The sequence below is a fragment of the Schistocerca nitens genome, chromosome 8, assembly GCF_023898315.1.
Source record: "Schistocerca nitens isolate TAMUIC-IGC-003100 chromosome 8, iqSchNite1.1, whole genome shotgun sequence".
Lineage (NCBI taxonomy): Eukaryota > Metazoa > Arthropoda > Insecta > Orthoptera > Acrididae > Schistocerca > Schistocerca nitens.
This window is the reverse complement of record NC_064621.1, coordinates 175,366,674-175,394,581: the sequence shown is the minus strand read 5'-3', so window position 1 is coordinate 175,394,581 and position 27,908 is coordinate 175,366,674. Positions and strand designations below refer to the sequence as shown.

General features: G+C 36.6%; 1 protein-coding gene across 3 annotated transcripts in view; it reads left to right on the top strand.

Moving 5' to 3' along the window:
- LOC126198704 (heterogeneous nuclear ribonucleoprotein 27C-like) overlaps positions 1–27,908 on the top strand; it is a 63,587-nt gene that overhangs the window by 14,401 nt on the left and 21,278 nt on the right. The window contains exons 7-12 of one of the 3 annotated variants that reach the window (XM_049935205.1): positions 1,837–1,969; positions 2,079–2,120; positions 7,930–8,067; positions 9,742–9,879; positions 11,360–11,460; positions 22,142–22,232. In XM_049935205.1, the coding sequence (XP_049791162.1) occupies positions 1,837–1,969; positions 2,079–2,120; positions 7,930–8,067; positions 9,742–9,879; positions 11,360–11,460; positions 22,142–22,232 (643 nt within the window). The remainder of the gene's footprint in view (positions 1–1,836; positions 1,970–2,078; positions 2,121–7,929; positions 8,068–9,741; positions 9,880–11,359; positions 11,461–22,141; positions 22,233–27,908) is intronic. The other 2 variants (XM_049935206.1, XM_049935207.1) reach the window with 2 other exon arrangements.

The following is a 27,908-nucleotide window of genomic DNA, read 5'->3' as shown; positions in this document are numbered from 1 at the left end:
CCCTGTACAGTTGACTTAATTACATATGTTACTGATAGTACAGATTATATTTCTTACAGTGCTGACAGTAGCCAGACTGAATGACAACAGTGCATTGTCATATTGTGTGTATCTGGCTGGAGTGACAGAAATTGTCACTTTGGTCTAACAGTGTTCTGGCCTTAAAAATGTGTTGTGAGCTATAGCATCTTTAGTGTCATTTTTGAAGCTCATGTTTATTTGTTGTGCTGTTTAGTGTTCGGTGCTAACACACTTCTGTTTGTTAATTTGTCTGCCATAGAAATGTGCGCTATTGTTTTGTCAAATTTTAAAGGAAACTCAATTCTGATTAAATAATGGCCTCAGCCATAGAGCACTTCCAGCATACATGTTCATAAAAAGCCAAAGTACTCTGTACACATTCCCACAGTTACAAGCACGAAGAAATTTGGTGCTCTGACCACTTCCTTTGCCATATTTGTACTAGTGTTTGGCTAAGCTGTTCCCTCTCCAACCCTTCCAAAGCCTTCATATTATGTCTGTGTTACTCCAGTTACCAAAATATCTGTAAATGTGAAACGATCTGTGTTAATCTATTACACAGTGTAAAAATGTTGACTTCAGCAGTTACAGATTGATACCTGAATATAAGACAACACTATTTTTTGTATGATGAATTTCGAAAAAAAAACTTATTGGGTGAAGGTCATAATGACAATGAGTGAACATTAATTCAGAACTGAATTTACAAAAGATCTATTGAACATCCTCATGTTTAAATATTTCATATATGAAAGTATTTTTTAAAAAAATCAGGGTTATTTCATGTAGTGGATTGTAAGGTGTGTGCCACGAGGAGCAGCTTTTCAAAATGCATAATATCCACTGTTGGATAAAATTGCATGAGATAAGATACGGTATATTTTCTATCTCGCTCAACACATGCTGTCATATCCCATCGAAATGCATTGTCGGACCACCTAAAATGTTTTTGGAAACTAGGAAATGCAATGAGCAGCATTTTATTCTCTGGTATGAATGAATTTACCCCATTTCATTTTATTTTGGTTTATTAAACAATTTTGGTTACAATGTAAGACTGATGGACTGAAGTGAAACATTTTAGCTGACCAGCAATTGAACAATTTGTATTGATTTAGAGTATTACAGCATTGTTGTGTGTGATATTGCGAACTACTCAGTGCATTAGCTCCAAATAGCAAAAGGCATTGTCCGAAATAGCTTCCATCAAAAGGCATATTGTCCAGTAGAATACGACACAGTTCTCAAATCTTGGGGAGGGGGGGGAGAACCTTGTAATAAACATGGCTACCAACAGCCCTGAGTATTTTATGCAAAATGTACCCTTTGGGACACTTTTCAAAAGTCGCTCCTCCTATAAGAAGTGTTGTATTTGTAAGTTGTGAAATCTGTGCTATAAAATTCTATTTGGATTGACAAATTTGTAACTGGAGTTTAGTTCATTTCAAAGCTAATTATCAGTAAGTGTTCAAGGATTCTTTGCAAGTGATGGCATAGTCTAGCAAGTATTTTGGCACATTGTTCCAGAGAAGTGTGCTTTGCTCTTACTTTATCAGCGGTTACTATTGTTGCAAGTCCTTGCCTGATGTATTACAGTTCCATAGAATGAGTGGAGAGTAAAGTATCTTCGTAATGAACTGTTATCACGGATTAATAAATTTTCTCTTCAGTGTTTGTACAATAGAATGCTTATGCTTCTTTGTTTATATTGTCAGTGTTTAGAGTTTTTGAATAATTATTGTCTCATTTTCAAGAAAAACTGTTTTAAGGAGTGCACGAAGAACATGTTGAATAACATACAACAATTTTTTGCAGGGAATGGGCATGGGTGGCCCAAATGGGCAGATGGGTGGTCCCATGGGAGGGCCAATGGGTCCAATGGGTCCTCCAGGAAACATGATGCAGGGATATCAAGGTTGGGGAACTCCACAGCAGACTCAGTATCCAGGTTTGTGTCATTAGTTAATACACAGTGCTCATTATGTGCACTAGTAAGGTATAGAAATTTAGGAAGCAGTTGGGGTAGAAATCAAAAGTGTGGCATTGTGTGATTTCAGGACATTGGGGGCCTTCCCCCTCGAATCAGCTGCCTGTTAATGGTACGTCTAGGAAAAGTCCATATCGGCCTGTTTCTTGATGTTCATTGCTTTAGTTTAGAAACCTGTAGAGTGGTTTGTAGCTTTAACTTAGTTCATTACTTAAGATTGTAGTGTGATGGAACTTTGAGATTTTTACACCAGAAACTATGAACAAGATATTGCATAGTGCCTTGACAAGTATGCAGGTAATTTATAGATGTTTCATGATGCTATATATATATAGCAGAAAAGTAGTTTTTAATATTTTTTGGAATTGCATAGAGCATGAAGATCAAGAAGCAGATGTTTTTATTCACTAACTTCTTTTGGCCTATTGTAGCCATTCCTTCTTTTGTGCCAATGGTGGAAGGCACTTTCTTCTCAATAGATGTAAGTTTTCAGTTTATTTTCTGGGAAGCAGACAGCTAATTGCAATGTCTGTATTTGCTGTAGTTGCGAATAAACAGATCAAATTCTGGTACAGTTTGACGTGTTGTTCATCTGACATGAGAAAAAACTCAAAAGTAATAATTGGACTTGATAAATCACGTCAATAAATTCACTTCATCACACACACACACACACACACACACACACACACACACACACACACACACAGAGTGCAAGAACAACATACCAATTGATTGCCATTAATATGCCAAGTTTCACTACAGAAGGCATTAAATGTAGTACATACAGTGAGTGATAAACTGGCATACTAGAATAATTTGTAGTTGAACTGTATTATCATAAATTGTATTTTTGAACTCTTGATTTTAGGTCATTCAGCCAATACCAGATAAAGTTAATGTTCGCAACGGAGAGAGTTCAGTTTTAACACTATAACATCTTACGCTTCATCATAGGAAAGTAAATGTTTGTTTCTTCTATTTGAAGTGGCAATATTCTAGCTTGATAGCACAGTGCATATATCAATTGCTCAGAATAAATTATTGTGAATTTATTATTTGGTGTGACAAGACAGAAAATTAAGCAAGTAGTTCGCATTACAGTACTTAAGTGGGTGGCACATTACAGTACTTGGGTGGTTCAGTAATTGCAATATGAAGGTATTATGTCACTGTCTATGCAATTATCCCAGGATGAAAATGATCGAAAATGAGTACACATCTGTAACCAAGTGATCAGCTTCCTGTAAGCAGTGCCAATGCAACTACGGACTTTAAAATTATGGTGTGCTAGATGTCAGTGTTGGACAACTATATAAATGGATGAAACATTCAATGTTACTTCATGTAATTACTGCATGAAGGGTAAAATTCTGATGGAGCCATTTGTGTAACATAACCTTATTTAAACACAAAAAATAGCAAAAGTGATCAAATACTCTGCTGTTGCATAAATGAGCAATGGACATGGATTCCCCCCCCCCCCCACCCATATGATGTATATGATATTGTTGCCATGTTCAGCTCTGCTCACTATTTCTAAGATACCATTGGCTGCCTGTGTACTGAAGTTGTCAAAGTGTGGGAAGAGGAATTTGAACAACACAAACAGAAAAAGTAATGGTACATCGTACATGTAATTGACAGCTGTGCATGTTTTTGTTTCAGTAGGTAAATTAGTTTAGACTTAAAATTTATTGCATTAACAGATATTCATCTGTACTAGAAATAATTGCCATGGTATATAACCCAGTTGACAAAACATCTGCTATAACTACTGGTTAATAATTGGCAAAATTAAGAGCCGTATGATCTAATAGTTATTCTATTGTAGGAATTTGCATGTCAGTAAAAGCAGTGACAGGGCTTATCTGGAAAGTAACAAGTTGGTTTCGAAATGAAAGTAGTGACAAAACTTTGAACTCCATTGAACTGCTGTTGATTAGTATGCAGAGTTACCATATTTACTCGAATCTAAGCCGCACTTTTTTTCCGGTTTTTGTAATCCAAAAAACTGCCTGCGGCTTATAATAGAGTGCAAAGCAAGCGGAAGTTCTGAAAAATGTTGGTGGGTTCCACAACTAACGTCTGCCGTCGAATATATGTAGCGCTATACAGGCATGCTTTGTAGGCACAAAGATAAATACTGGCACCAAATCCTCTGCGTCAGTAAATAAATAAAAAAAGGTGGAAGACGAGCTTTTTTCTCGGGCTCGCATTTCGACCACTGCATTTTCATACATTATCCAACGAAGTAAACACAAATTCCGTATTGTTCATCTTCGAATGTAGCAGCATTTCAATGTACTACGAAAATCTGACTGGCAAGACTGTTTGCAATGTTTGTCAATATGGCCAACTCTTGAATTTTTTCCTACCTGTGAGAAGAGATGGTTGCTAATAGGAACTTCTATGAATTGTGAATCACATGCAGTATTCTCTTCACCATAAGAATAATACGAATATAAACATTTTGCCATGTATTGTCTCGTGTTTGCTGCTATCTCATTTAAATCCTGTCTGCCTAATAAACTACGAAACTAGAGTGAGACAACAGCAAACGCGGAAGAATATACATATCATGTCATGTAATGTTTATATTTGTATTATTCTTATGCCTAATAGTGATAGTCAGAAATGAAGCACAGCAATTGACTAGATTTTTAAATCTAAGATGACTCTAATTTCTGTGCAGAATCTAATGTACTAAAGAGGCGCTTGCAAAGATTTTCAAACGGAGAAAAATTTTCGCTTAACTCTCGTTCAGAACATCTATCATAAGCAGTGTATTATTTGGTTCTTGTTCATTATCAAAGAAAGCAGCAGTGTAAGTAACAACAAATAGCAGTCTCTTGCCATTGTTTCGCTAATGAGACGATTCCTCTTTTTTTATTTAATTTTTTATTTTTTATTGAAAGCGGTGGTAGTGCACACAAAAGCAAGCCATACCGCGAGAGGCGACACGCCATAGACACGCACTATCAGAATGCGACAAACAATGTATGATACAGTACAGTAATTCATTTTGAGCTTAGTGATGTTAATACCTGTAACAAAGAAAACGGCGCTTATCAGATCAAAGAAAAATAAGCAATCAATTCAAACCAGACGAAGCACGTGAAAAAGAGTACCCGTATAAATAGGGACGGAGTGCCTGATGCATAGCAATGGCTACCTGGTAAAGCTTAACTGCTAAGGTTACGATTCGAGCCAAACTACTGTAGCTGTATCATCATTCATTCGACCTAAATTGTGTTTCATATTACAATGGACCAACTTTGTTTCGATTTGGAGATGCGGCCTAAAACTTTCCTCTCCCCTTGAATTTAGAGTCTCAAATTTTAGGTGTGGCTTAGATTCGGGAAAATTTTTTTTCCCTTAATTTAGTCTTTTTTCAGGTGCGGCTTAGATTTGAGTAAATACGGTAAACAAGTGGGTTTGTATGTGAAAGTTCCAGTGAGGCACACGGACATTAAGAATTTTGTCTGAAAAAGAAAAAAATTGAAATGTATTCCATTTAAAAATGTAATAATTACTACTTCCAATATGTAGAGTTAATGGGTGATGTACTGAGGTGACAAGGAAGAGGCTGCCACAATCTGAAATTACATGAAATTTATAATTGAGCTTGTCGAATGTTGACACCACACTTCTCTTCACAAGAATCAAAATACGTTTTTTTATTAGGAAGGCCCCTGTATTTTATGTTTTTATTGCAGTAGGCATTAGTATTACTGTTAAGAGAATAAAACATTTATACCTAGGCATTTCTAGCAGAAAAAGCAGGATTATAAAATATTCAACATAGTATTGTGGGTAGTTGACAAAAATTCTCCTGACCAAGTTGTTGAATTTAGTTTAACACAGTATGTAAATGAAACCTTTAGAAAGCATTTTCTTTGGGTTTACATTTTTGTGTGTGCAACAGTGTTAGGTTTATTATTAATGTGTCTTTGTGATTTCCGATCAAACTTTATTGTAAAATAATAAGTGACCCTTTGCATTTTGAAAGAAAGGAATAGTGATGTAAAGTAATACCCTGCAGAGGATTTTTTGTGGTGATGACTGGGTTCTTTAGGTCAGCTGTGTTGGAATTCAGTTGCTGATAATTTTTTTTTTACTAGGTCCTAACCCACACAACCCAAATTTGCTAGTAAAGTGTGTAAACTACCCATAGAATCCAGCAGAATCTGTCTGCATCTTTTTTGCTGATGGAAATGAAGAAACTGGTGATTGAAGTAACACTCACTGCATTATTTGATCTCTTGAACACTTCCGAAAAAGATTGTTATACTATTCATTCTGCCATCATTTTTCCTGGAGGCGCTGCATGTGATTGACAGCTTTCATCCAATCTTAAGAGGTGACATCACTATCTTCGCTGAGTGTTTAAACTGCAGAAATGTAATAAAGTAAAATTGACAATGTATGCATACGATGGACGGATGACCTTGCATGGTAATCTCCTGCCCAAGAGAGAGAGAGTGAATATTTTCACGGAATAAAATTTGATGAATTTGCTTCAGACATTGGCCATTGTTACACAACAGTAGTATAAATAAAATATTACCTTCTGCAATATGGGTGGGGGCAGGAATCAGTGTGCAGTGAATGATCTCTCAGGCAGCAAACCATGTGGAACTACAACTTTAGTGCAAGTGTGGAAAGTGAGTAGTATTGGAGGGTGGATTTTCTGCAAACCATTGGTGTTTACTGCAGTGGCAGGTCTCATAGGATTGTCTGTTTGCCATCCCTCCCTTGAGCCTCATCCCCTTACTTGGTAGTTGTCAATCCTAAAGTAATTTTGAACAGATAATAACAACTAACATTTTTGTCCAGTGAGAACCAGTTAAAAAGGTTAGTGAATTAGGTGCAGAATAGTTCTAAAAGGCATGCATACACCATGGTAATTCCTGTCTTGCTTGGAAGGAATGTGGTTATTGTATTTAAAGTTCAGTGTTCACCGTAAGTCTTGTAATTAGGTACAGGAACTCCGTTGGCACTTAGATTTTAATTTGAACTAAAAATATTATTTGTATATGAACTTCATGTTTGTTAAGTATTTTTTTATTGTGCAAAGGTATTATGATATGTAAAGTAAACATTTAATTTGGCAGATATTGTGTTTTAAACAGTTACATTGATTCCACAGGACCAAGTGGTCCTTCCATGAGAACTGCCCATAGTTTTGTGGAAATTAGTCTTCATATTTACTATTTCAAGAATTTTCTAAATGTAAACAGATGGTGTGTTTCATTGCCTTTATCATTGTATTAGATACACTTTATTTTCTTAAGCTTTGGCACTGTTTTCTTAATGACCCGAGGTTTCATGAAGTTAAGTCATTCTAAAGTGTGGTAGAGAGGAATTGCCATGAATGAATGCATTGGCAAACTGATGATTTAGAATGGTTAGTGTACTGAGGAGATTGTACATAATACTGTTTCCAAGTAATAGAGAAATCTGCACTAGTGATAAGCAGCAGACCTCTTGTTGATTTAACAGAAGTATTGGCATATAAGTAATTTAAGCATGATAAAAAAATTATCAGAAGCAACAGAGGGTTTGGTTTATTGGTTGTGTTTAGATGGTGGGTGCATTTTGGGAGGGGGGGGTTTCAGAGTGATGGTTAGTTGTAAGAAGGAAATTGTGTAAGTTAAAAACATTCTTTGATTACCAGAATTATTGTACTTGTGTGCTATTAGAGGGTCATTTCTGATTTAGACACTTTACCCTGCATGTTACATTTTGTGTAGCATGAAGCATGCAAAGCTGTGATGAATGACTTGGCTAGAGTACCGAAGCTTCTGCTTCAGAGGCTTTTGATGTATTTATGATTTTGCTGACAGTTATTATTGAATAATTATTGTGTTCTTAATGTGAGTTTTCCTGAAATGCCTTTGCCCATTTTAAATTGGCAGGATATGGTGCGCCATCAGGCCCTGGTGGTTATCAAGGTTGGGGTGCGCCACCTGGTCCACAGGGTCAGCAAATGCCTCCCCCTCAGTGGGGCTCAAATTATGGTGGTCCACCAGCACAGCAGGGATATGGCTCATATGGTAAATTACTAAATTACCTTTACATGGTGGTGGAACTAAATCTCTGAAATAACTTTGTCACACACAATCACCAAGCATGTCAGGTGATAATGGACTCTGTGAGAGTAAGATAAATCAGAAAATATTATGAAAGATGTAAACATAAGCTCTTTTTGTGTTATTCATTGTGATTAATTAAAACAAAAGTAAAACATTAAAATGAAGACCACAAAAAATTGTGTGGTTGATACATTACTTACTAAAAATGTTTACAGGGACATTCTCATATTCACGATTGTAATATAATGGTTTCATAGGTAAATAATTATTTGGTTTGGAAGCAGGCAGGTAACTAATTGAAAACGTGTAAACTTCAACACTGTTGGTGTCGTGTGGTTTTTCAGAACCCATGAGCACTAATAATTTCCAACAGTTGCATTCACTTGTGAGCTCTTGTAACAATAACAAAAGTGGAAGTACACAGGTTTAAAATTAGTTCCCTCACAAGATTTCTTCCTCGAGATACTTGTGCAGTAAGATTACAAAGGTGAAGGTACCCACTGAACTATGGACACAGTTGCTGGTGACTGGATATTAGTTCAGCTTTCTCTTTTTCTTTCTTTTTTTTCCTTGTTAGATTCTTCTAATGTTATGGCATTGCTATAAAAATCTTATATTGGCATCCCTGCCAATCTTACACCAGTTCTGTTAAGACGATGAGTTATCTGTTCAAGGAAGATGTGATCATTTTCCTTAGGAAAAACATTGCAGAAAGACTAATTAGATACAGTCAAAATTATTGTCCTCTCTGAAAATGTAAGGCACTGATTCCCCTGTTTGGAAGGGATGCATGAGACTCTGAATTCAGACTAAATTATTATTGTTGATACAGCTGGATATTGAAGAATCAGGGTTATGTGGTTTGAAACATAGGAATAAAATATTGATAAAGAACTCTTAAGACTTGCTGATGTTTGTCTTCAGTCCCAAAATTATACAGTTCCTGATTACTATTTTGGAATGGTGGTACACTGACAAGATCAGATACGGATTTTTAGTTGTTAATGTTTGCTTCCCTTGTGTATTCGAGAAAAAAAATTCTATTTGGTTTGAGCAAGCATTAAGCTATTTGAATGAATGTCAAGTTTCAGGAGTTCACTGTATTCTTCCATTATTTGTAGCTGGAGATCTTGATAGTTACTATTCGATGATACAAAATTGTCATTTTTTGGTAGTTTCGCTTCTAGTGCTTACAATTGTTGACTGTCACATCAAATGGAGATAAACATTGAGTAAATGCACACCCCATTTTCACTCTATTTCTAAGTCCATTTATAAAAATTTGAATTAAAGTTAGTGCAATGTGTAGGAATTGTGTGCATATTTGTAGTAGGGTATTCAGTGTGTACTTTGTTAGCAGAATTCGTTTCTACATAACTCGAGTTGTTGCCAGTTCTTAAAAACACGTAATACTAATGTGGTTGAATTCGTTAAATTTATGCCCTCTTGCTGTCTGTTCATGCTTATATAAGAAAAGGGTTGTGTTAGGATTGTATTCTGGAAATGAAACAGTAGGTACCCCTCTGGCTTTCTTATGTAAAGCAAAATTGGGCAGTTGGGATTCATAAGTCTTAAAGTACTTTTAACTTTGCAATATTATCAATGTTACTGCCTAAAATGATTGAGGGCTTGTAGGTTACGGTGTTGCTGGTCCACCTCAGGGAGGCCCTCAGTCGGGTTATGGAGGTAACTGGAACTGGAATATGCCTCAGAATGGCCCACCAGCAACAGGTGGGCCACCTGTCCCAACTCCAGGTCCACCTGGTCCTCAGGGTGAGTGCTTCGCAGGCTTCTTTTTTAGTATGCCATTGTACAATGCTTTGTAGAATACTGCCATTCAGTTCATCATTACACTGCATTTTTTCGGTTGTAGTTAACTTCGTCATTATCGACAAAAGCTCAGTTGGCCTGTCTGTGGACTGTCCCTTATCCACTAGCTTCTGTTTGTCGTAGTATGCATATATTTATACGTTCAGAATGGTATGGCTCTTTCCGGGATGTTGGAAACAGATAATGGACTTCATTGCAGTGAATTATTTGTTCTACATGCACCCAGTTGTAACGGTGCTGTAGACACTTGTGTGAAGGCAGTAGATAAATGTTTTCTTTAGGCAATTATTATTCTGCTTCAGTGCAGGAAATACTGCTACTGCTTCGTATTGGCAGTGAGGCAAGATGACATTTTGACATTTGATTCTGTAGGGGTGTGACAAGTTCTGTTCAAATTCAGGTTTTGACAGATACAGATAAATCATAGGGCCAGTGTCTTCCTCACTTCGAGACATGTATTCTGTTGCAAATTTGATGCTAAGAGCATTTGCTAATTTTGTTGCTAATTATGGGCAACATTTTACAGGTGTTTGTCTTGTCTTATGGCCTTGGTGTTAATGCAATTGTCTTTTCAACGTAAAGTTGTATTTCTGAATGAAGTTGTCATTCATCTTTGAAGTTGTCAAAACTATTTTTTTTTTGACAGGTTGTATTCATAGTGTCATTTGTAATGTATGTGTAGCTGTTGGAAGAGAACAGTATCTCATGAGAAGGTGACTGATCTTTAACAGAGAACCTAAATGTGAACTGCAGTGGATTGTCTTCCAAGAAAAGGTAACTGTCACCATTTGTGATAAATTCAACTTACTAAGTGGATTTGGGAGGTTCACAGTTTGGTCAGTCCATTTTACTTCGGTAGTGTAGGGATCAACCAATTTGGTTCTTTTGACTTGGTTGCCCTGAATAAAAATCAACTTTATACAGTTGATATAATTTACAAAGAAATTAATGGACTGTAAAAGCTTTGCAAGTTTTTAAGAAGTATGGTAATGTTGCGCTCTCTCTCTCTCTCTCTCTCTCTCTCTCTCTCTCTCTCTCTCTCTCTCTCTCTCTCTCTCACACACACACACACACACACACACACACACACACACACACACACACACACAGTTTTCAGAGAAGTTGAGGTTGACTAAACTGGAAGAAATGCAGTGGTTGACATCAACTAGTCTCATTCAGATAAAAATTGTTCTAGCCTATGAGAAAAGTTGACAGTATGAAGAGAAATGTAGTAGAAACTTGTAAAAATTAATTCATTAGGCATAAAACAATGTTTGAAGTGTGTGATAAGCATTAAGTCATTAATTTTTCTGATAGTTTCAAACTCTGCATAAAATGTGATGCTTCTAAAGGTTTTTAACATTAAAACCTTAAGAAATCCTTCTGCTTAGTCATTTGTTTATACGTGGATCTAATTTTCCAGCTGGAGCAACACCAGGTCCTGGGCCAGCTGCACCAGGGGCAGCAACTGCACAGAAAGGAGCAGGGGACTATACTGGTTATGGTAGTTACGGCAGTTATCCTGTAAGTCATACTTGTTAACTTTCGCCTTACAGTAATAGTATCACATTGCTGTTTGTGAGTTAAATTTTCACTAGACTAAAATTACACAATCGGACCAACGTCTTTCTACAGCAGTGTCTCGTAACATAATAAAATTTGACGCACCACTGTAGAGCGTGCCTTAATGTTTTATATCATTGTAATCTTACATTGATAAAATCTAGGCAAACTACTTTCTAATGGTAAAACCTTTACAGACAATCTGGTGCATCTTGTAGCTAACTGCTAGGCATTTGATGTCATTTATCCAGGACTAGAGTGAAATGTTTACCACATTTCTTAATTTTCAGTCCATCTACTAGGAAGCTCTCTATAGTTAAATTGTAAGACCCATGTGTGCCATATACCTTATACTTCGGTTGTTTTATAACTTCCAACTTCCGTTGTTTGTTTTTATAACTTCCATTGTTTGTTTTTATAACTTCTAACTTCGTTTGTTTTTATAACTTCTAACTTGGGTTGTTTGTTTTTGGTTGTTTGTTTTTATAACTTGGGTTGTTTGTTTTTATACTTCTTTTCGGTTGCTTGTTTTTATACTTTGTTTCCTTTTGATTAATGCTGGAAGAATTTTGCAACCTGAAAGCTTGCCTGTACTAGTAAAGCAGGGAACCTGTTCAAAGAACACCCATATCTTTCCATGTTACACCCATATGCTTTGCCTAGTGGGTTGGCTTTAAGTGGACAAATATTTCCTGAAATGAAGTAACATAAGGCCAATGCTTCCTGACAAGCCACTTCATGCATTTGGAGCCTTTCTCTAAAAAAATTTTTTTTTTGCAGTCCTTGGTATTTCAATTGATAGACTTGTATTTGTCAGTTTTGAATTCCTAAATTCTTTGATCCTTTTTTATATTGTCTTATCCCATGTTACTTACTGGAATAGTATTGTATGCCATTAAGCTGCTGCTGTTGCCACAACCACCACCACCACCACAGAGTAGTGAAGTTCTGTTCCCATTTTATTGTCTTAGAATTTTATCTGTACCCTGTCAGTCTGTATGTACCAGAGTAGGACACCACCACCAACTCCCCACCCTCTCTCTTCCCTACTTTTTTCTCAGAGAGATTTCTCGAGAAAAATTTTTCACATTCTTTTGACTAATTGAAATTACAAGCTGTTTTATTGACACAGTTGCTCCCTAAAAAGTTAACATTATACCTGTTAACAAAGCTATGACAATTATTGTTTACCTACTTTTTGATAGTACAAGGAGAAATAAAATGAATGAAAAGAAATGGTGTATATTAATTTGCGGGCTGTTCTCTTTTCTACATTCCACTTATTTTTTTGTCATCTACGGTATACCTATTTTTAACTATCATCATCCTAGTAGCATAGCTGTGAAATTCACATGTTAAAGTTTCTGAGGTCATGGTTACAGTGGGACCTGAGACTACAGCTGTATTTATCGGAGTACATTTAGGATTTGCTTCTGTGCTGACTTGATGATATTAATGTCTCTTGCTTTCAAACTTACAGTATGTCTGCCACTCTCTCTCTCTCTCTCTCTCTCTCTCCTTGGGTGCCTGAAAGTAGCAGCTGACATACTCCCTTTCATTCCCATCGTAAGTTGCATTGAGCGTCGACAACATTGCAGCACTAAATACCTAAGTGCGCCATGATCCCCTGTCAAGACGTTCAGCCTCCTGTGGGAATGAATACTACTGTTCACTGTTTGCCAGATTTTCAAGTCAGTTAAAGATAACTAATAAATTCAGGTAATCTGTATTTAAAACATGTTGTTAAAAAGCCAAAGTATGTGGTATAGATTCCCATGGTTGGCGGTATGATGTAATTTGCCGCTCTTTCAGTACTCCCCTCCCTGCACTCATTTAGTTCAGTCAAGCTAGTATCACTGCTCCCCCTCCAAGCCTTCCATAGTGCTCTATTGGAGCAAGTGTGACACAGACTTTTGTTTGTCCCACAATCTCATGTTTTGGCTTTCTCTCTATGGTGGGTCCTTCTGCTGTACTTTGGTTTATTCTCACAATAGTAAAGATTTGTTCATTAAGACATTTCATTTTTGTTTAAATTGCCTTCTTGTTTCATCTCAATGTCACAATGTTTTAAACTTGATTAAAACCTGGTTGCAATTATATGATATGAACAGCGACTGATTTTTCTCACTTGCAAACAGTGTAGTAAATTGTTATTTTGTCATAATCAAAATATTGATAAGAGTTCAGAATCTCTTAAATTTTTTAACATAAATTATTTCAGCTGTTGGATGTTACCTTTATTTAAGCAGCAGCATAAGTGTTTGCAATGGTGTCCATACATGTATGAGGTCAAGTATAAGTTTGTAAGATGATAGTACTATTTCCTCCGGTATTTCACAAAATTGTCGAATTTTGAGTGGAGCAATAGATTGTTGTAATGGTTAGTTGATAGTATCTTCCATATTGTCAACACTTTATAGAGCGCTTTGGCATATTGGCAACTCTTGAACCTGTTCAAAAGCAAGTATTGTTTGCTTCTTTACAAACATCAAAATAAATCTGCACGTGACCTCAATAGGCAAAGCTTGAAGTGCAAATGTAAGACTATCCCTACGTAATCTATTAAACAATGTAAAAATAACTTCGGCAGCAATAGTTCAATCTTTGAATACGATACATCCTTATATTTTTTGATTGATGAATTTGGGAAAAAACTTTCTTACGATTGGGTGAATTATATTTCATCTTTGAAACAAGTTTTAAGGTGCGATGTGACAACCTTAAAATGTAAGCTTACTGGTAGTGGGATGCCCTTAACAAATTTTTGTCAGCAATGCTAGTCTTTATATCTGTAATTCCAATGCAAACCTGTAAGAGTTAAGAAAAAATGTTCAAATTTCAACAAGTGTTGTACAGTGTTGAAACTCAGTGTATAGTTGGAGTTATTCTTGTATACAAGATTTTCCATCCTTCGAATTCAGATCCTGAGTGTGCTTTTAGAAAGTCTCCCACTATGCTAGGTAGTCTGTTTCAGGTACATGTGTCCACTGCTCATGTAAATTCTATCATTGTCTACAGGTGTTACATATTCCATGCATGTCATACATCTATTACAAACAACTCCCCATGATGTGGCTAGATTGGGAGATTCTGGACATTTTAAATCTTTCCAACTTATCTTTTGTAATTTCAACAATGTACACCACATAACATTATGTGCTGTTATTGTACTTTGAAGCTGTGGAAAGGAAAACTAGCCTTCTCATAACACCCAAAATAAATGGGAGCAATAAACTGAACATTTGTATTCTAGAAGCATTCCATGAATTGCAAATAGAGGCGCCATAAAAGTTGTACGTGAAACTCATTTGCAGCTTGTGTATGTAATTGTATTGTTAGTGTATCAAACTCACTATTTTTGTAAATGTTAAAATGGGTTGGAGCAGTTAAGCTAATGGATAGATTTGTTCTCCCTCTCTATGGTTGTAATGTACTTAAGGCAACAGTTTTTTCCTTTTTTTCTGGAAGAGAATAGCTATAAAGCTGGTTAGTCATGTTCTGAACTAGGGGTAAAAGCTACTAATGGCTACTTTGCTGACCAGTGATCTACCTTAATTCTCTACAAGGTGTCCTGTGGAGTAGTTCATAGGTAATGATGTTATTAGTTGTCTGTTCATGCACTTCGCTCACATCCAACCTTTCAGTGCCGCAGATGCAAGTATGATAAACAAAATGCACTTGTTTGAAACTCCACAGAAAGATTTGTGCTTGCAAACATGTAAGAAAGATGTGCACTATTCTTTGTTTGGTTTCTGTACATTCTTCACAGATTGAAAAAATTGAGTGGCAGCACTTTTTAATCCTTCTTTGGTACTGTATTTACTCGAATCTAAGCCGCACTTTTTTCCATTTTTTGTAATCCAAAAAACCGCCTGCGGCCTAGAATCGAGTGCAAAGCAAGCGGAAGTTCTGAAGAATGTTGGTAGGTGCTGCCACAACTAACTTCTGCCGTCGAATATATGTAGCACGGCACAGGCATGCTTTGTAGGCACAAAGATAGATACTGGCGCCAAAACCTCTGCGTCAGTAAATAAATTTAAAAAAAAAGTGGAATAAGAGCTTTTTTCTCCGCCCCGAGTTTTCACCACTGCATTTTCATACATTATCCAACGAAGTAAATACAAATTCCTGAGAAGAGATGGTTGCTAATAGGAACCCGATGAAATGTGAATCACATGCAGTATTCTCTTCACCATAAGAATAATATGAATATAAATATTTTGCCATGTATTCTTTTGTGTTTGCTGCTATCTCATTTAAATTCTGTCTGCCTAATAAACTACGAAACGTGAGTGAGGCAACAGCAAATGCGGAAGAATATACGTATCGTGTCATGTTTATATTCGTATTATTCTTATGCCTAATAGTGATAGTCAGAAATGAAGCACGGCAACTGACTAGATTTTTAAATCTAAGATGACTCTTATTTCTGTGCAGAATTTGATGTATTAAAGAAGCGGCCGCAAAGATTTTCAAACGGAGAAACATTTTCGCCTAACACTCGTTCAGAACATGTTCTATCATACACAGTCTATTATTTGGTTCTTGTTGATCATTATCAAAGAAAGCAGCAGTGTAAGTAACAACAAATAGCAGTCTCTTGCCATTGTTTCGCTAATGAGACAATTCCTCTCTTTTTTTATTGTAAGTGGTGTTAGCGTGCACAAAAGCAAGCCATGCCGCGAGCAGTGACAGACCGTAAACATGCACTATCAGAATGCGACGAACAGTACAGTAATGCATTTTCTGCTTAGTGGCGTAAGCACCTAGAACAAAGGAAACAGCACTTATCAGATCGAAGCAAAATAAGCAATTGATTCAAACCAGACGAAGCACGTGAAAAAGGAAGGGTACCCATATAAATACGGACGGAGCACCTGACGCATAGCAATGGCTACCTGGTAAAGCTTAACTGCTAAGCTTAAGACTTGGACCAAACTACTGTAGCTGTATCGTCATTCATTCGACTTAAGTTCTCTCATATTACAATGGACCAACATTGTTTCGATTTGGAGGTGTGGCCTAAAACTTTTCTCTCCCCTTGAATTTCGGGTCTCAAATTTCAGGTGCGGCTTAGATTCAGGAAATATTTTTTTTTTCCTTTATTCGAGTCTCATTTTTCAGGTGCGGCTTAGATTCGAGTAAATATGGTATATTCTACTGTCCTCAGTTCTGTGGCTTTTCCTTGCTCTTCTGGTAACTTCATCCATTATCAATGTAATCCAGTATTGAAAGTTATCATCCTCCTTTCCCCTTTACATACTCTTTGCTTCAGTGACTGTTCATTGTTGTTGACATCAGTCAAGATGTTTCCTTTGTTCCTATCAAAACTTAAGTTACCTTCCTCTTTTATTTTTAAAAGTGCATCATTTGTAATTTTGTCAGTCAATTTTACTTCAGCATTTTTGTTCACAGCTGTATTTCAAAAGTAAAAAAGTATTTTTCCTCCTCCTGTTTGACTGATGGCTGGCCACTGTGGCAGAGCAGTTCTAGGCGCTTCAGTATAGAACCGCGCTGCTGCTACGGTCGGAGGTTTGAATCCTGCCTCGGGCATGGATGTATGTGATGTCCTTAGGTTAGTTAGGTTTAAGTAGTTCAAAGTCTAGGGGACTGATGACCTCGGATGTTAAGTCCCATAGTGCTGAGAGCCATTTGATCCATTTTTGACTGATGCCGTCTAATATTGCACTCAAAACATTTAGTGAATCGTGCTTTTACTGTATGTCCAATATAAAAGCCCTTTTCTGGGAACGAAATAGTGTTGATTGGGGTTTTTTAATTTTATTTTCCTTAGGACAACCCTTTTGCTTTTGAATGTTACTGTAGTAAAGAAATGTAATGTTTGTGTATAGCATCCACACATCAAACAATGGAAAATCCAGGATGGAATGTAACAATATGATGAAAAGGAAAGTTGCTACTCTCCATATAGTGGAGATGCTGGCTCACAGATAGGCACAATAAAGACTGTCACAAATAAATGAAGCTTTCAGCCTTAAGGCCTTAATTACACACACACACACACACACACACACACACACACACACACACACACACACACACAGTACAAGGATTTGTTAGTGGATAGAATTTAATGCTACTTTTTTCCTGTATTTCACAAAATTGTCAAATTTTAAGTAGAGCAGTAGATTTTACTGCATTGAGCATTTCATTGTATCGGGTGAGCTTGGCGTGTGTTATGAGAGAGAGAGAGAGAGAGAGAGAGAGAGAGAGAGAGAGAGAGAGAGAGAGTCGTTGCCAAGCTGAGCCCTGCCCTGCCCTACCCTTCAGACTTGTTCAAAATAAATTTGCTTGATTTAAATAGCTAAGTCTCATCTGTAAATGCAAGAAGACTGCTCTATACTTGGTTAAATAGTGTACAAATGTGGACCTCAGCAGTAGTTTTTGCAAGTATAAGATGGCCATGCATTTTCGAATGATGAATTTGGGGAAAAGATCATCATCATCTTCCAAAACGGTAATTTAAGACTAATTGAGCCGACTTGCTGGTTAGTAAGTGTTGACAACACGAAAAATAACTGATAGTGTTCAGATTACTTTCATCTGTAGAGTATGCATGCATGCATACTTACTCTACAGATGAAAGTCATCTGAACACCATCAGTTGGATGCATGCAAGCTGAAAAGTTCACAAAGCACATGATGCACTCATGTATGTATGCATGCATGCATGGTTTTTGTTCATTTGTGTGTGTGTTTTGTCTAAGCTTGTTAAGGATACAGGGTACTTCTCTGGCTCAGTATTATGTAAAAATAAACACCTATTTCTTTCAGGCACTGTTTATAATGTACATGTTTTACAAATGTCTTGTTATGCAATTATTTTTTCCTAAATGCTTCCTCAAATTATAAATTTGAAGGAGACCTAATTTTTTTACCAGATATGCATGACTTGGTGGCTGAGGTACTAGACCTGTTCAATTCTACCTATTGTGTATATTACAAGAATAAAAAATCACATCTTACATTCTAATTGTAATAATTTTTTTCCTAATAAAAATGTTATTTTTCTATAATTCAGTTGATTCGGCAATAAAGCGTAGGTCTACTACATAAGTATGGACTACTGCAAGTTATGGAAGGAAATTGGGAGAAATCTGAAAAATAAAACTTGCAGGAAATTGTGAATGAACAAGAGTCCAATTAAACTGTGCCTCAGGATATTCCTGAAGCATAGTCTTCATCCTGCAGCATTTCTTAATCTTCATACGTCCTCTTGGCATTCCTTTTAGCAATTCTTGCTTCTGTGGTAACTTGAAGAGCAAATTTTTCAGTTTCATGAATCAGTTCTGTCAAACGCAAGCAATTGATCTTCCATATTAGAGCCACATTTTATGCCTAAATTTCTCAGGACTTCCAACATTCCCATCACTCCACCATTGAAACACCAGTGCATCTAGTACACCAACTTTTAAAGTATGTAACCCCACAAAAATATTTCCATATGCAGTGCTTGAAACTTCCATTTGTATTCTGAGTGCCACCTGAAGACATTTACTATGCAAAACAGGGTCACTCAGGTCTCTAAAAACTGATTTTATTTCATTCATAACAGGCTCGGGAAGAAAATGCTTATGATTGTATATTTGACTATTTTCTTTTGCTTTTCGGTAACCATATCAAGAATCTGCTCCTTTATGGCAAAGTTGGTGAACAGGGTGGTCATCTGTGGACAACTTACGAAAATAGGTGGCCTATACATTTTTCTCATTGCTGTAACATCATTCAGAGGTGCAGTTCGTCTAATGGCAAGTCCATAATAATTCTGGAGGTGGTCTATTTCAGTTTCTGTCAATCTGCCTGGGCCAGACAGATTTTCCATCAGATAGCAACTTTCCTTTCATTTTTCTTTGTAGCTTCCTCAATCTAGCACCCATTGTGTTTTGCACATGTCCAAAACACTTCAGTTTTGTTACCAAGTTATCACCATAAATATTGAATTCATTAATTTTATTGAAAGCTTTAGAGTCCCCATTTCCTAGGTATTTCATAATTCTAATGCTATAAACAGGCACCGACCTATGAAATTATGCTCCACGCCTCCACTGTAACCATCATAATTATTAAAACACTGATGTTCAATATTACTTAAGTGTTACCATGGCAGGTATGGCAGTACTTGGATAAGAACTCAACATACAACTCTTCCATTCTCCATAGAAGTAGCACTTACAACACCATTTAAGGAATGATGTCCTTGATGTTGTCGTGTCCCATCAAGTGCAACAGCAATGTCGCTGGTTCCACTAATATTTGCAGTTTCTTCTACTTCATGTTTCAGAGATGCTTTAGACACAACCGTCAAGACACTAAAGTATTTTTATGTACTTCCTGAACTTACTGGGCGGAGGAGGAAGCTCCATCAAACCACAAAACATTGAGCACCCTTTTTCCTTTTCCTGTTGCATGCATTGCATACACTAACTTCAAATTCACATCATATGAATTAACAGCAACAAATCCACTACGAACAGCACAAAAATTGGAATCACCAGGTGGTGTGCCATGTGGGAGTTCCTTCCCTGAAGAACTGATACCTAGGTTGTCAACAGTGTGGCTTGCTATGCTTGTGGACTGGTTACCACAGAATTTCCTTTATTGAGTTTCTTGATGTGTGGCGGAGCTCATATTTATTGCACAGTAAAGGATATGTACTTCCACAAATATATGTAGCACTTGGGCAACATCCATTCAGTAACACATGAACAAACTGCTTCAGCGAAACAAAAGTAAATACTAGCAAAGATAGTCATTTAGACACTAGAAACCTGCTCTGTTACCAACATATAAAATGTATCATATGTATAGTCGCAGGAAACAGAAAGTTCAGTTCTTTTTGAAATACTGGTTTCTGTAACAGAAATAAAGGGGATGTGGCAGCATACATGACTGTAACTTCAAAATTTGACACACACACACACACACACACACACACACACACACACACACACACTAAGATGATGTGACTTACCAAACGAAAGTGCTGGCAGGTCGATAGGCATACACACAAAATTCAGCTTTAGCAACCAACGGTTGCTTCAGGAAAGAGGGAAGGAGAGGGAAAGACGAAAGGATGTGGGTTTTAAGGGAGAGGGTAAGGAGTCATTCCAATACCGGGAGTGGAAAGACTTACCTTAGGGGCAACACACACACAAACACACACAAAATCCAGGCACTGTGTAGTTCAACTAAGAGCTTCAATACACGAGGTCTGATAAATGTTAGGTATGGACAGGTTTGTGTTTTGTAGCTAACTATTGTGGTTTGACATTGACACTTTGATTTAAATGCTGTTTGAAGTTGGTCCATATGATGGAAGTTAATAGTGTTACTGGTTTATGCACCATACATTTTGGCATGCAGTCTGCCTTGATTGTGTGGATTCACTTCTTCACGGAGAAACAGTCTGTCTAATGCACTATAGAAAAGTGACACAGTAGGTTGAGAATGGATGGTTATGTACTGATAAGATGTTAGAACAGCTAAGTTTTTGATATCAGTGAAATGGTAAATAATTGTGTAGATCTAGTTAACTGTGGAATGTTCTCAAAAGCTATTATTATTGCATTGTCTGCTAGGTATTTGCTTGTAGGAAAATACTGCTTTAAAGTTGATTTAGTTGTTCTAAATGTTTGCCCTCAGCAGTCACAGAATGTCTCATTGAACACAGTGCTGCATCTTGTGGTTTAGTTTGCTATGGTAGCACTGTCTTCATACCTTTAAAGACTTGAATTTCCCCTTTCATGTTTCATTATGGCTGAGTTCCACCATAGTTCAGAGTCTGTGTTAAACTGTAGGTCTCCCTGTGACTGGCTGTGGAAGTCAGTTGGGAGGGTGGTTGATGAGAAAGGAATACCACAACAGGACGATGCATAATAAAAACTATGATGTTAAAACCAACCTTTGGATTGAGGACAACTTTACTTCATGGTAATGTTAATGTGAATAGTCCACTGTTGCTTTATCATCAAAGAGTGTCATAGTGTGAAAAACCATTTTCTTAACTTCCGTAATCATGTACAAGAGACTGACAGGTGACTTCTTCTGCAGTCATTAAGAGATTCAAATCATTTCACCTAATGTAATGATGAACATCGCACTCTCTCTTGATATGCGAGGAATGGAATTTAAATTCATAAGAAGTCGGCCATTTTCCATCGGATGGTAATTTCATTTGAGGTGAATGCTGGTATGCTGTGAGTGAACTGTTAGTCTTGCCATTCTTGGCCAACCCACACTACTCATTTATAAATTGTCAACTTTTGACTGCAGAGCATTTAAGTTAAAACTTACCTGAAGACAGAAATCTTTGTCTTGTTAACATTCCAACCATTGTCTTACCTAACGTATCCCAGATGTTGCCCAAGAACCTCGTTAGTCTTAGATGTATGGCCACTGTTTCTCCAGCTATAATGACAAAATAATTTTAAATTCCTATGTGAAAAAGTAGCAAGTAAATAGAGAGAATAATGGAATTGTATAATAATAATTATTATTTATGAATATTTTGATTTCATGCTTAATGAATGTTGAGTACTTGGCATTTGTTTATAAATATGTTGCCTGGCTTATGAAATGAGACTGCAAACAAAATAATTATGGCTGTCCAACATGTGTGCAGGATACATCAACATATGGAGGAGCGAGGACGTATGGTGCTGATGGAACAACTGCAGCAGCAGGAGCGTACTCCGCCCACCCCCCTGTTCCAGGTGGGAAGGCATTTGACTATAAAGAGTGGCCTTCATCGTGACATGCTAGCCCGCTGAAATTTGTGATGTGCTGGTGAGGTTGAGCAGTGTTCGGCCCCAGGCGCTGACTAACACCCCATGGTTAGTGTTCTGTTTGTTGGAGTGCTGACAAGTTTGTAGAACTCAACTTGATTCCTGTAATGAATCGGTGAATGTGACAAGGTATAAGAGACATTAACTGACTGTTGCGCACACACAGTTATAGGCTCTCCACTAGTATAAAATGGAATATGGTTCTTTTTCTTTTTAAATTTGACTTCCCCTGTGAAATTAAGTTCACATCAACAGCTGTACAACAGTCAGTTCATTTACAGGTGCAGTAAGTAGTGTTAACGTAGTTACAGTCAGTGGTTGGAGATCAATAGTGTGCAGCTTCTTCGGTCCCCTGAGTTTGAGTCAGCGCCTGTGGGTTGAGATTGTTTCTATTACAAAAAAAGAAAAACTAAAAAAATTACCGTTTTAGTAGAAGTAATACACCGAAAATGAAACTGTGCTTTCGTACAAGATTGACTGATGTACATAATTAGGTAATTTGTAAAAGTGAAAGTCTTATGAATTATTTGGTTACTTGGACTTGTCCCTTATTTTTAGTATTACTTCATATGTACAAGAATTGTTAATGTTTATTTAAGATTTTTAAATCTTTTATTGAACAGTAATTAAAATTGCCTCATGTCAGACGAGTGTAAAGAAGCGTACATGATTTTTCCACTGTGTAAGAAATAAAATTTATTTATGAAATCATATGCAGTGCTTAACTTGCATGCACAGTACAACCATTAATTCGTTGATTTAATTGAATCTGCTTTTATGTACGTAATGTATTTGCTAACTGGCAGTTTCACTTTTACGCACATTGTTTTGTTTTTTAATTTTAATTGGAACTTTTTTAATTTGTATTGTACTGAAGTTCGTACTGTCCTTTGTAGAGCTTTTCCAGAGAGTAAATGGCTAAAGTTCTCAATCCAGTAATTGTGCTTTTCATTTCTTCTCCCTTTTTCTTTGCATGATTTCAGGCAGCTTTATATATAAATCTAAAAACAACATTGCGAGTACAATAGGCCCACACATACACTTACGTAGTATCTTAAATAAAAATGCTGCATGCAAGTGGACAAGTTAAAGTAACTGGATAATTGCATAATGAAACTTTCAGAAAGTCGGTTGTATTTTGTTGATGTTTTCAAGATTTTGTAAAATCACAAATTTCAGCGTGTGTTCTCTTTTAAGGTATTGTTTAATGTTTCATTGTTTCCAGGATGCTATGCCTTGAAAGTAGAACTGAAATGTTGATAATTAGGGGCCAAATGTTGTACTTGCAGTGTAGTGTTTTTAGGATCTACGTAACAGCATTGAAACAGCTGCTTGGGACTCATGTTAGGAATTCAACAGTTTTGTATGGTCAGATATAATTGTTTAAAGATAACTAATTAATAATTGACACTGGCCATACTTTGCTGATGTATTCCTATGAATTCTTTTTTTAAAGAACTATAGATACTAAGACAGTAATTTGTCAATAAGTTTTCATTATATGTGACAGTTCAATCATATAAATTACTTCTACTGCTTTTACTCATGAGGCCCCTAATTTTAAGAATTTAGTGGTCACAAAGTTCATACTGTACTTCTTTTTTGCAATAGTATGAGAAGTTGGAAGAACTTGCTGCTTTGTAAGTATCAATGCCATTTTGAATTCATAACAGCTATAGCTTTAAAGGGAAGGAGATACTGATCGCAATGTTTGTCCCCCCAAAGATTTTATTATTGGAACAAGTGTTTCTCACATGGTTATTGAAAATTCTGCAATTGTGACACATCAGATTTATGGGCAGAATTTAGATTTGTATCAGAATTGACAGAAAAATGAATGTTTAATATTCTTGTGGTACTTACTGTTGCAATAAATCCTTTTGGAGTGTAGGTAATTTAACTGTCTCAGCACCCATGGAAAGTTTTGAAATGTCTTCCTTGTCAAGTTGAAGGGGGTGTTCCTCCACTGCTATAGCCACTGATAGTATAAAATTTGCATTGAATTTACTGTTGAGAATAATTTTTAACTGTATATTGGAATAAAAATTGGGACAACTCAGCAGGGCATGAGGTAACATGTTATCTTGCCACTAACAAATAATGTTTGTAAGTAATTGCTCTAATACCAGATTTAATATGGGGTACAGTAGATATGTGTGGGTTAAGACATTTGATTTTAGAGATAAAACTAAATGACTTTGTAGTAAGACGTCAGTTGTTAGTAACTAAACGGATTGTCAAGAGTTGTTAGTTATCGTATGTTTGGTGCCAGTAGGTACTGACCCTGTAGGTTTTTGAAATAATACTGTGTTGGTGAAAAGCTGTAAAAATGTCACACTAATAGGGATTGTCTTTTGATAGATTATGCTGCAGAGCTGGTCTGCTGTCAGGGGGGAGAAAGTTTATACTGCTGAGAGAGAGAGAGAGAGAGAGAGAGAGAGAGAGAGAGAGAGAGAGAGAGAGGGGGGGGGGGTGTTCTCTTGCAGGTGTAAATTTTCTGGTGGTCAATCTTTAGAAGGGCAGCTTTCAGTGCTGATGTCTTCACATAATGGCGCCAGAAAAATTGTAATGATTGTTTTAAGTGCAATTTAGTCAGTTAAATTAACACTGCAGTAATCTCCCACACGACAGGCTGTACATCATATTTTCATTTAATTCTATTATGTACTGAGGTGAGGCTTCACTGACCAAAAAGCACTGTGCTCTCACTTCCAGACCTGAACTGATCCTGCATCATGATTATATATAAATTGTTACTTACTCTTTGGATAGTGTTTCTGTGACCCATTAAGATCTTAGTATACATTCTGGGATTTTTCTCCTTCAATTACAACAATCACTCAAGATCCTGAGGTGCTGTCTTGTACTGCAAAATAAAAATTTAGTAATGAAAAGGAATGCAATACCATGAGGACTATGAGTGATATACAGAGACACCACCACCTCTTTATAATAACTGATCATTGTTGAAACTTTAAGTATTTAGATTGTTAATGGTGTCTGGAAAATGTGACAGTGGAAATGAAACTACTTCACAACTTCCAGTGACCCTCACATGCAAGGAATATTCAGGGTGGCAAGGAAAACCTGGAATTTTCATGGAATTAAATTTTACATTGAAAGATTAGGTATTAGGGATTTCATAAAATTTTGAGGAATTCTTTTCTAACTTAACATGAAATTTAATTTAGTAAGTTATGAAAATCATAAATTTTAAAGTACTGTTCCAAATTGTTTATTATAAGAATATTATTTCATACAAATAATAGATTTAAAAACTTCGGTTAAGCAGTTGCTAATGGCTATTATTTATCAACTGAGAGGAAAGAAAAGTTACTGTAGTATGTGCCCTCGCCCCCTTCTTATATTTAAAAGATTAATTTTGGTAGAAAGTGATTGACAGAAGTCAGCCTCCTAGGCCTTTCCACCTTGGACAGATTGAAAGATTGTTGAAACTGTTTACGTAGCCCTATTGATGAGACCTGATGATGTCATCTGTTTCAGTTTAAAGTCCACATGCCTAAATATGTCAACAGCTGTACCAGAGAGATGCTTCTGAAATGAAGAGATTTTTATACTTCAGATGAAATATCTGATAAGTGACAGTTCAGAAATGATCATTGTACATTAAATGTTCAGGAAGTTGTATGCTGATGTTGAGGTGGTAGTAGCACAGAAAACTAATTATTTGGTTTATTAATAGCTGCATGTCATTGATCTGTGCTGTAAAAGTACAACAACACAATTGGACAGAGAAAATGAAAACTTTGCTCTCATTCTAATTTTGCTTATCACTCAGTGTATATTTGTTGTTAATATTGGATAGTACCTGTTTCGCAAACGAGTTGTTCAATGGTTAAGTTGGCAGACATTTGACGTAAAATGAGCACCAGATGCCCATGTAATTCTGTATTAGATATTGTCAGTTCAGCAGTGCTGAGAAAGTTAGGCACTAGTTTCCAGACATGGAATATTTACAACATTCTTTAGGACTGGGATGTGAAATCAACACACAGCAGTGACAGACAACTATATAAATATTTGTACAGTCTTCTAATATAACACACATTAAGGGGGATAGGACATCAATTAGGTGGATTTGGAGGAGGAGAGATGTCACAGGAAATTTTAATTTCCACTGTCTCTACTTTCACAAATAAACTCAAAAAACTTTGTCAGCATGACCAGGAAGGATTCAGGATTCACACTCAACAGTGGAAGTTCAAAAACATTACAAAATAATTTTTTTTACATCTGGTTTTGTTTCTTCACTTACTATTGGCTGAATTTGTTTCTGTAGGTACATTTTTCTTCATAAGTAAGAAATTCTTCAACGAATTTTGCACAGCATATGAACGATACTTATCAGGTGCACGAAACTTCAGAATTTTTCAGATCTATTAAAAACTGTGGTAAATTAATTATAAACTTTGATTGTTTTCCTAAATATGAAGTTTAAAATGTAATGGCTCTTTCATTGTTTTTTTCCTCAAAGTAAATAAATTCTAGAGTTCAATACACAAGTAAGTATGGTTTGTATGCTGCGCAGAATTCATTGAGGAATCTGTCACTTATGAAGAAAACTGTACCTATAGCAACAAATGCAGCCAGTGGTAAGTGATAAATGATGAAATTTCATATGTAAAAAAAAATGTGTATTAAGCTTTTGAACTTTCACTCCTGTGAGTGTGAATCCTGAATCCTCCCTGGTCATGCTGACGAAAGTTTCATGAATTTATTTGTAAATGTATAGACAGTGGAAATTAAAATGTCCTGTGTTGCCTCTCCTGCTCAGTCAGCCAGTGTGATGTCCTCCCCCCCCCCCCCTCCCTCCTCCTCCTCCTCCTCCTCCTCCTCCTCCTCCTCCTCCTCCTAAAGCTTACATCTCCTTACACTTGCCAAAAGTAAAAAGCCAGCAGAGAACATAATTCTTCCTCAAACATCTCATGTTGGCACACTTTACTCCCACAAGTCTCAGTTTTAAACTAAAGGCCTACCAAAGATAGAACTATGCTATAACACTTGCATCACAGGCCCATATGATGCTACTGTCCATTGTAAAACTGTTGAATGTTAAATGTCATGTCCTAACAAATTCTAAAAACCAATACTACACATATGTTAAAATGTGTGCACCCGTGTAGAATGCCCCAACAGAAAATATTTAACTTAATGCCACTAGTTTGAGTAAATTGTTGGCTATTTCTTGAGGACACTACTGAAGTGGTCCCAGAAATGCCCCTTACACACATCATCTCATTTAACATGCTGATACATTACACTGTTTTAAGTGCAACGAAAATCTCAGCTCCCTCTAAATTTCACAGCAACCACCCTGTGTCGTCCAAAAAGTGGTATACCTTCATACTGCTCATTCTTGCAGTGCTTCATTTCTGCTAATGAGCCATTCTGTTCATTATAATGCTATCAACATTACTTCAAAATTTCTTTCCTTTCGCCCCAAATATTGAACAGTTCTGGCATTTCATTTCATTCACTCCAGCATCCTCCATCCAGTTCTCTCCTGTGCTAATCTCAAGCTTAAGCCTCTGTTTCAGTTTGTCAGCTGTTTCTGGTGCAGTTTTAGGCCCTTAATTTACCTTC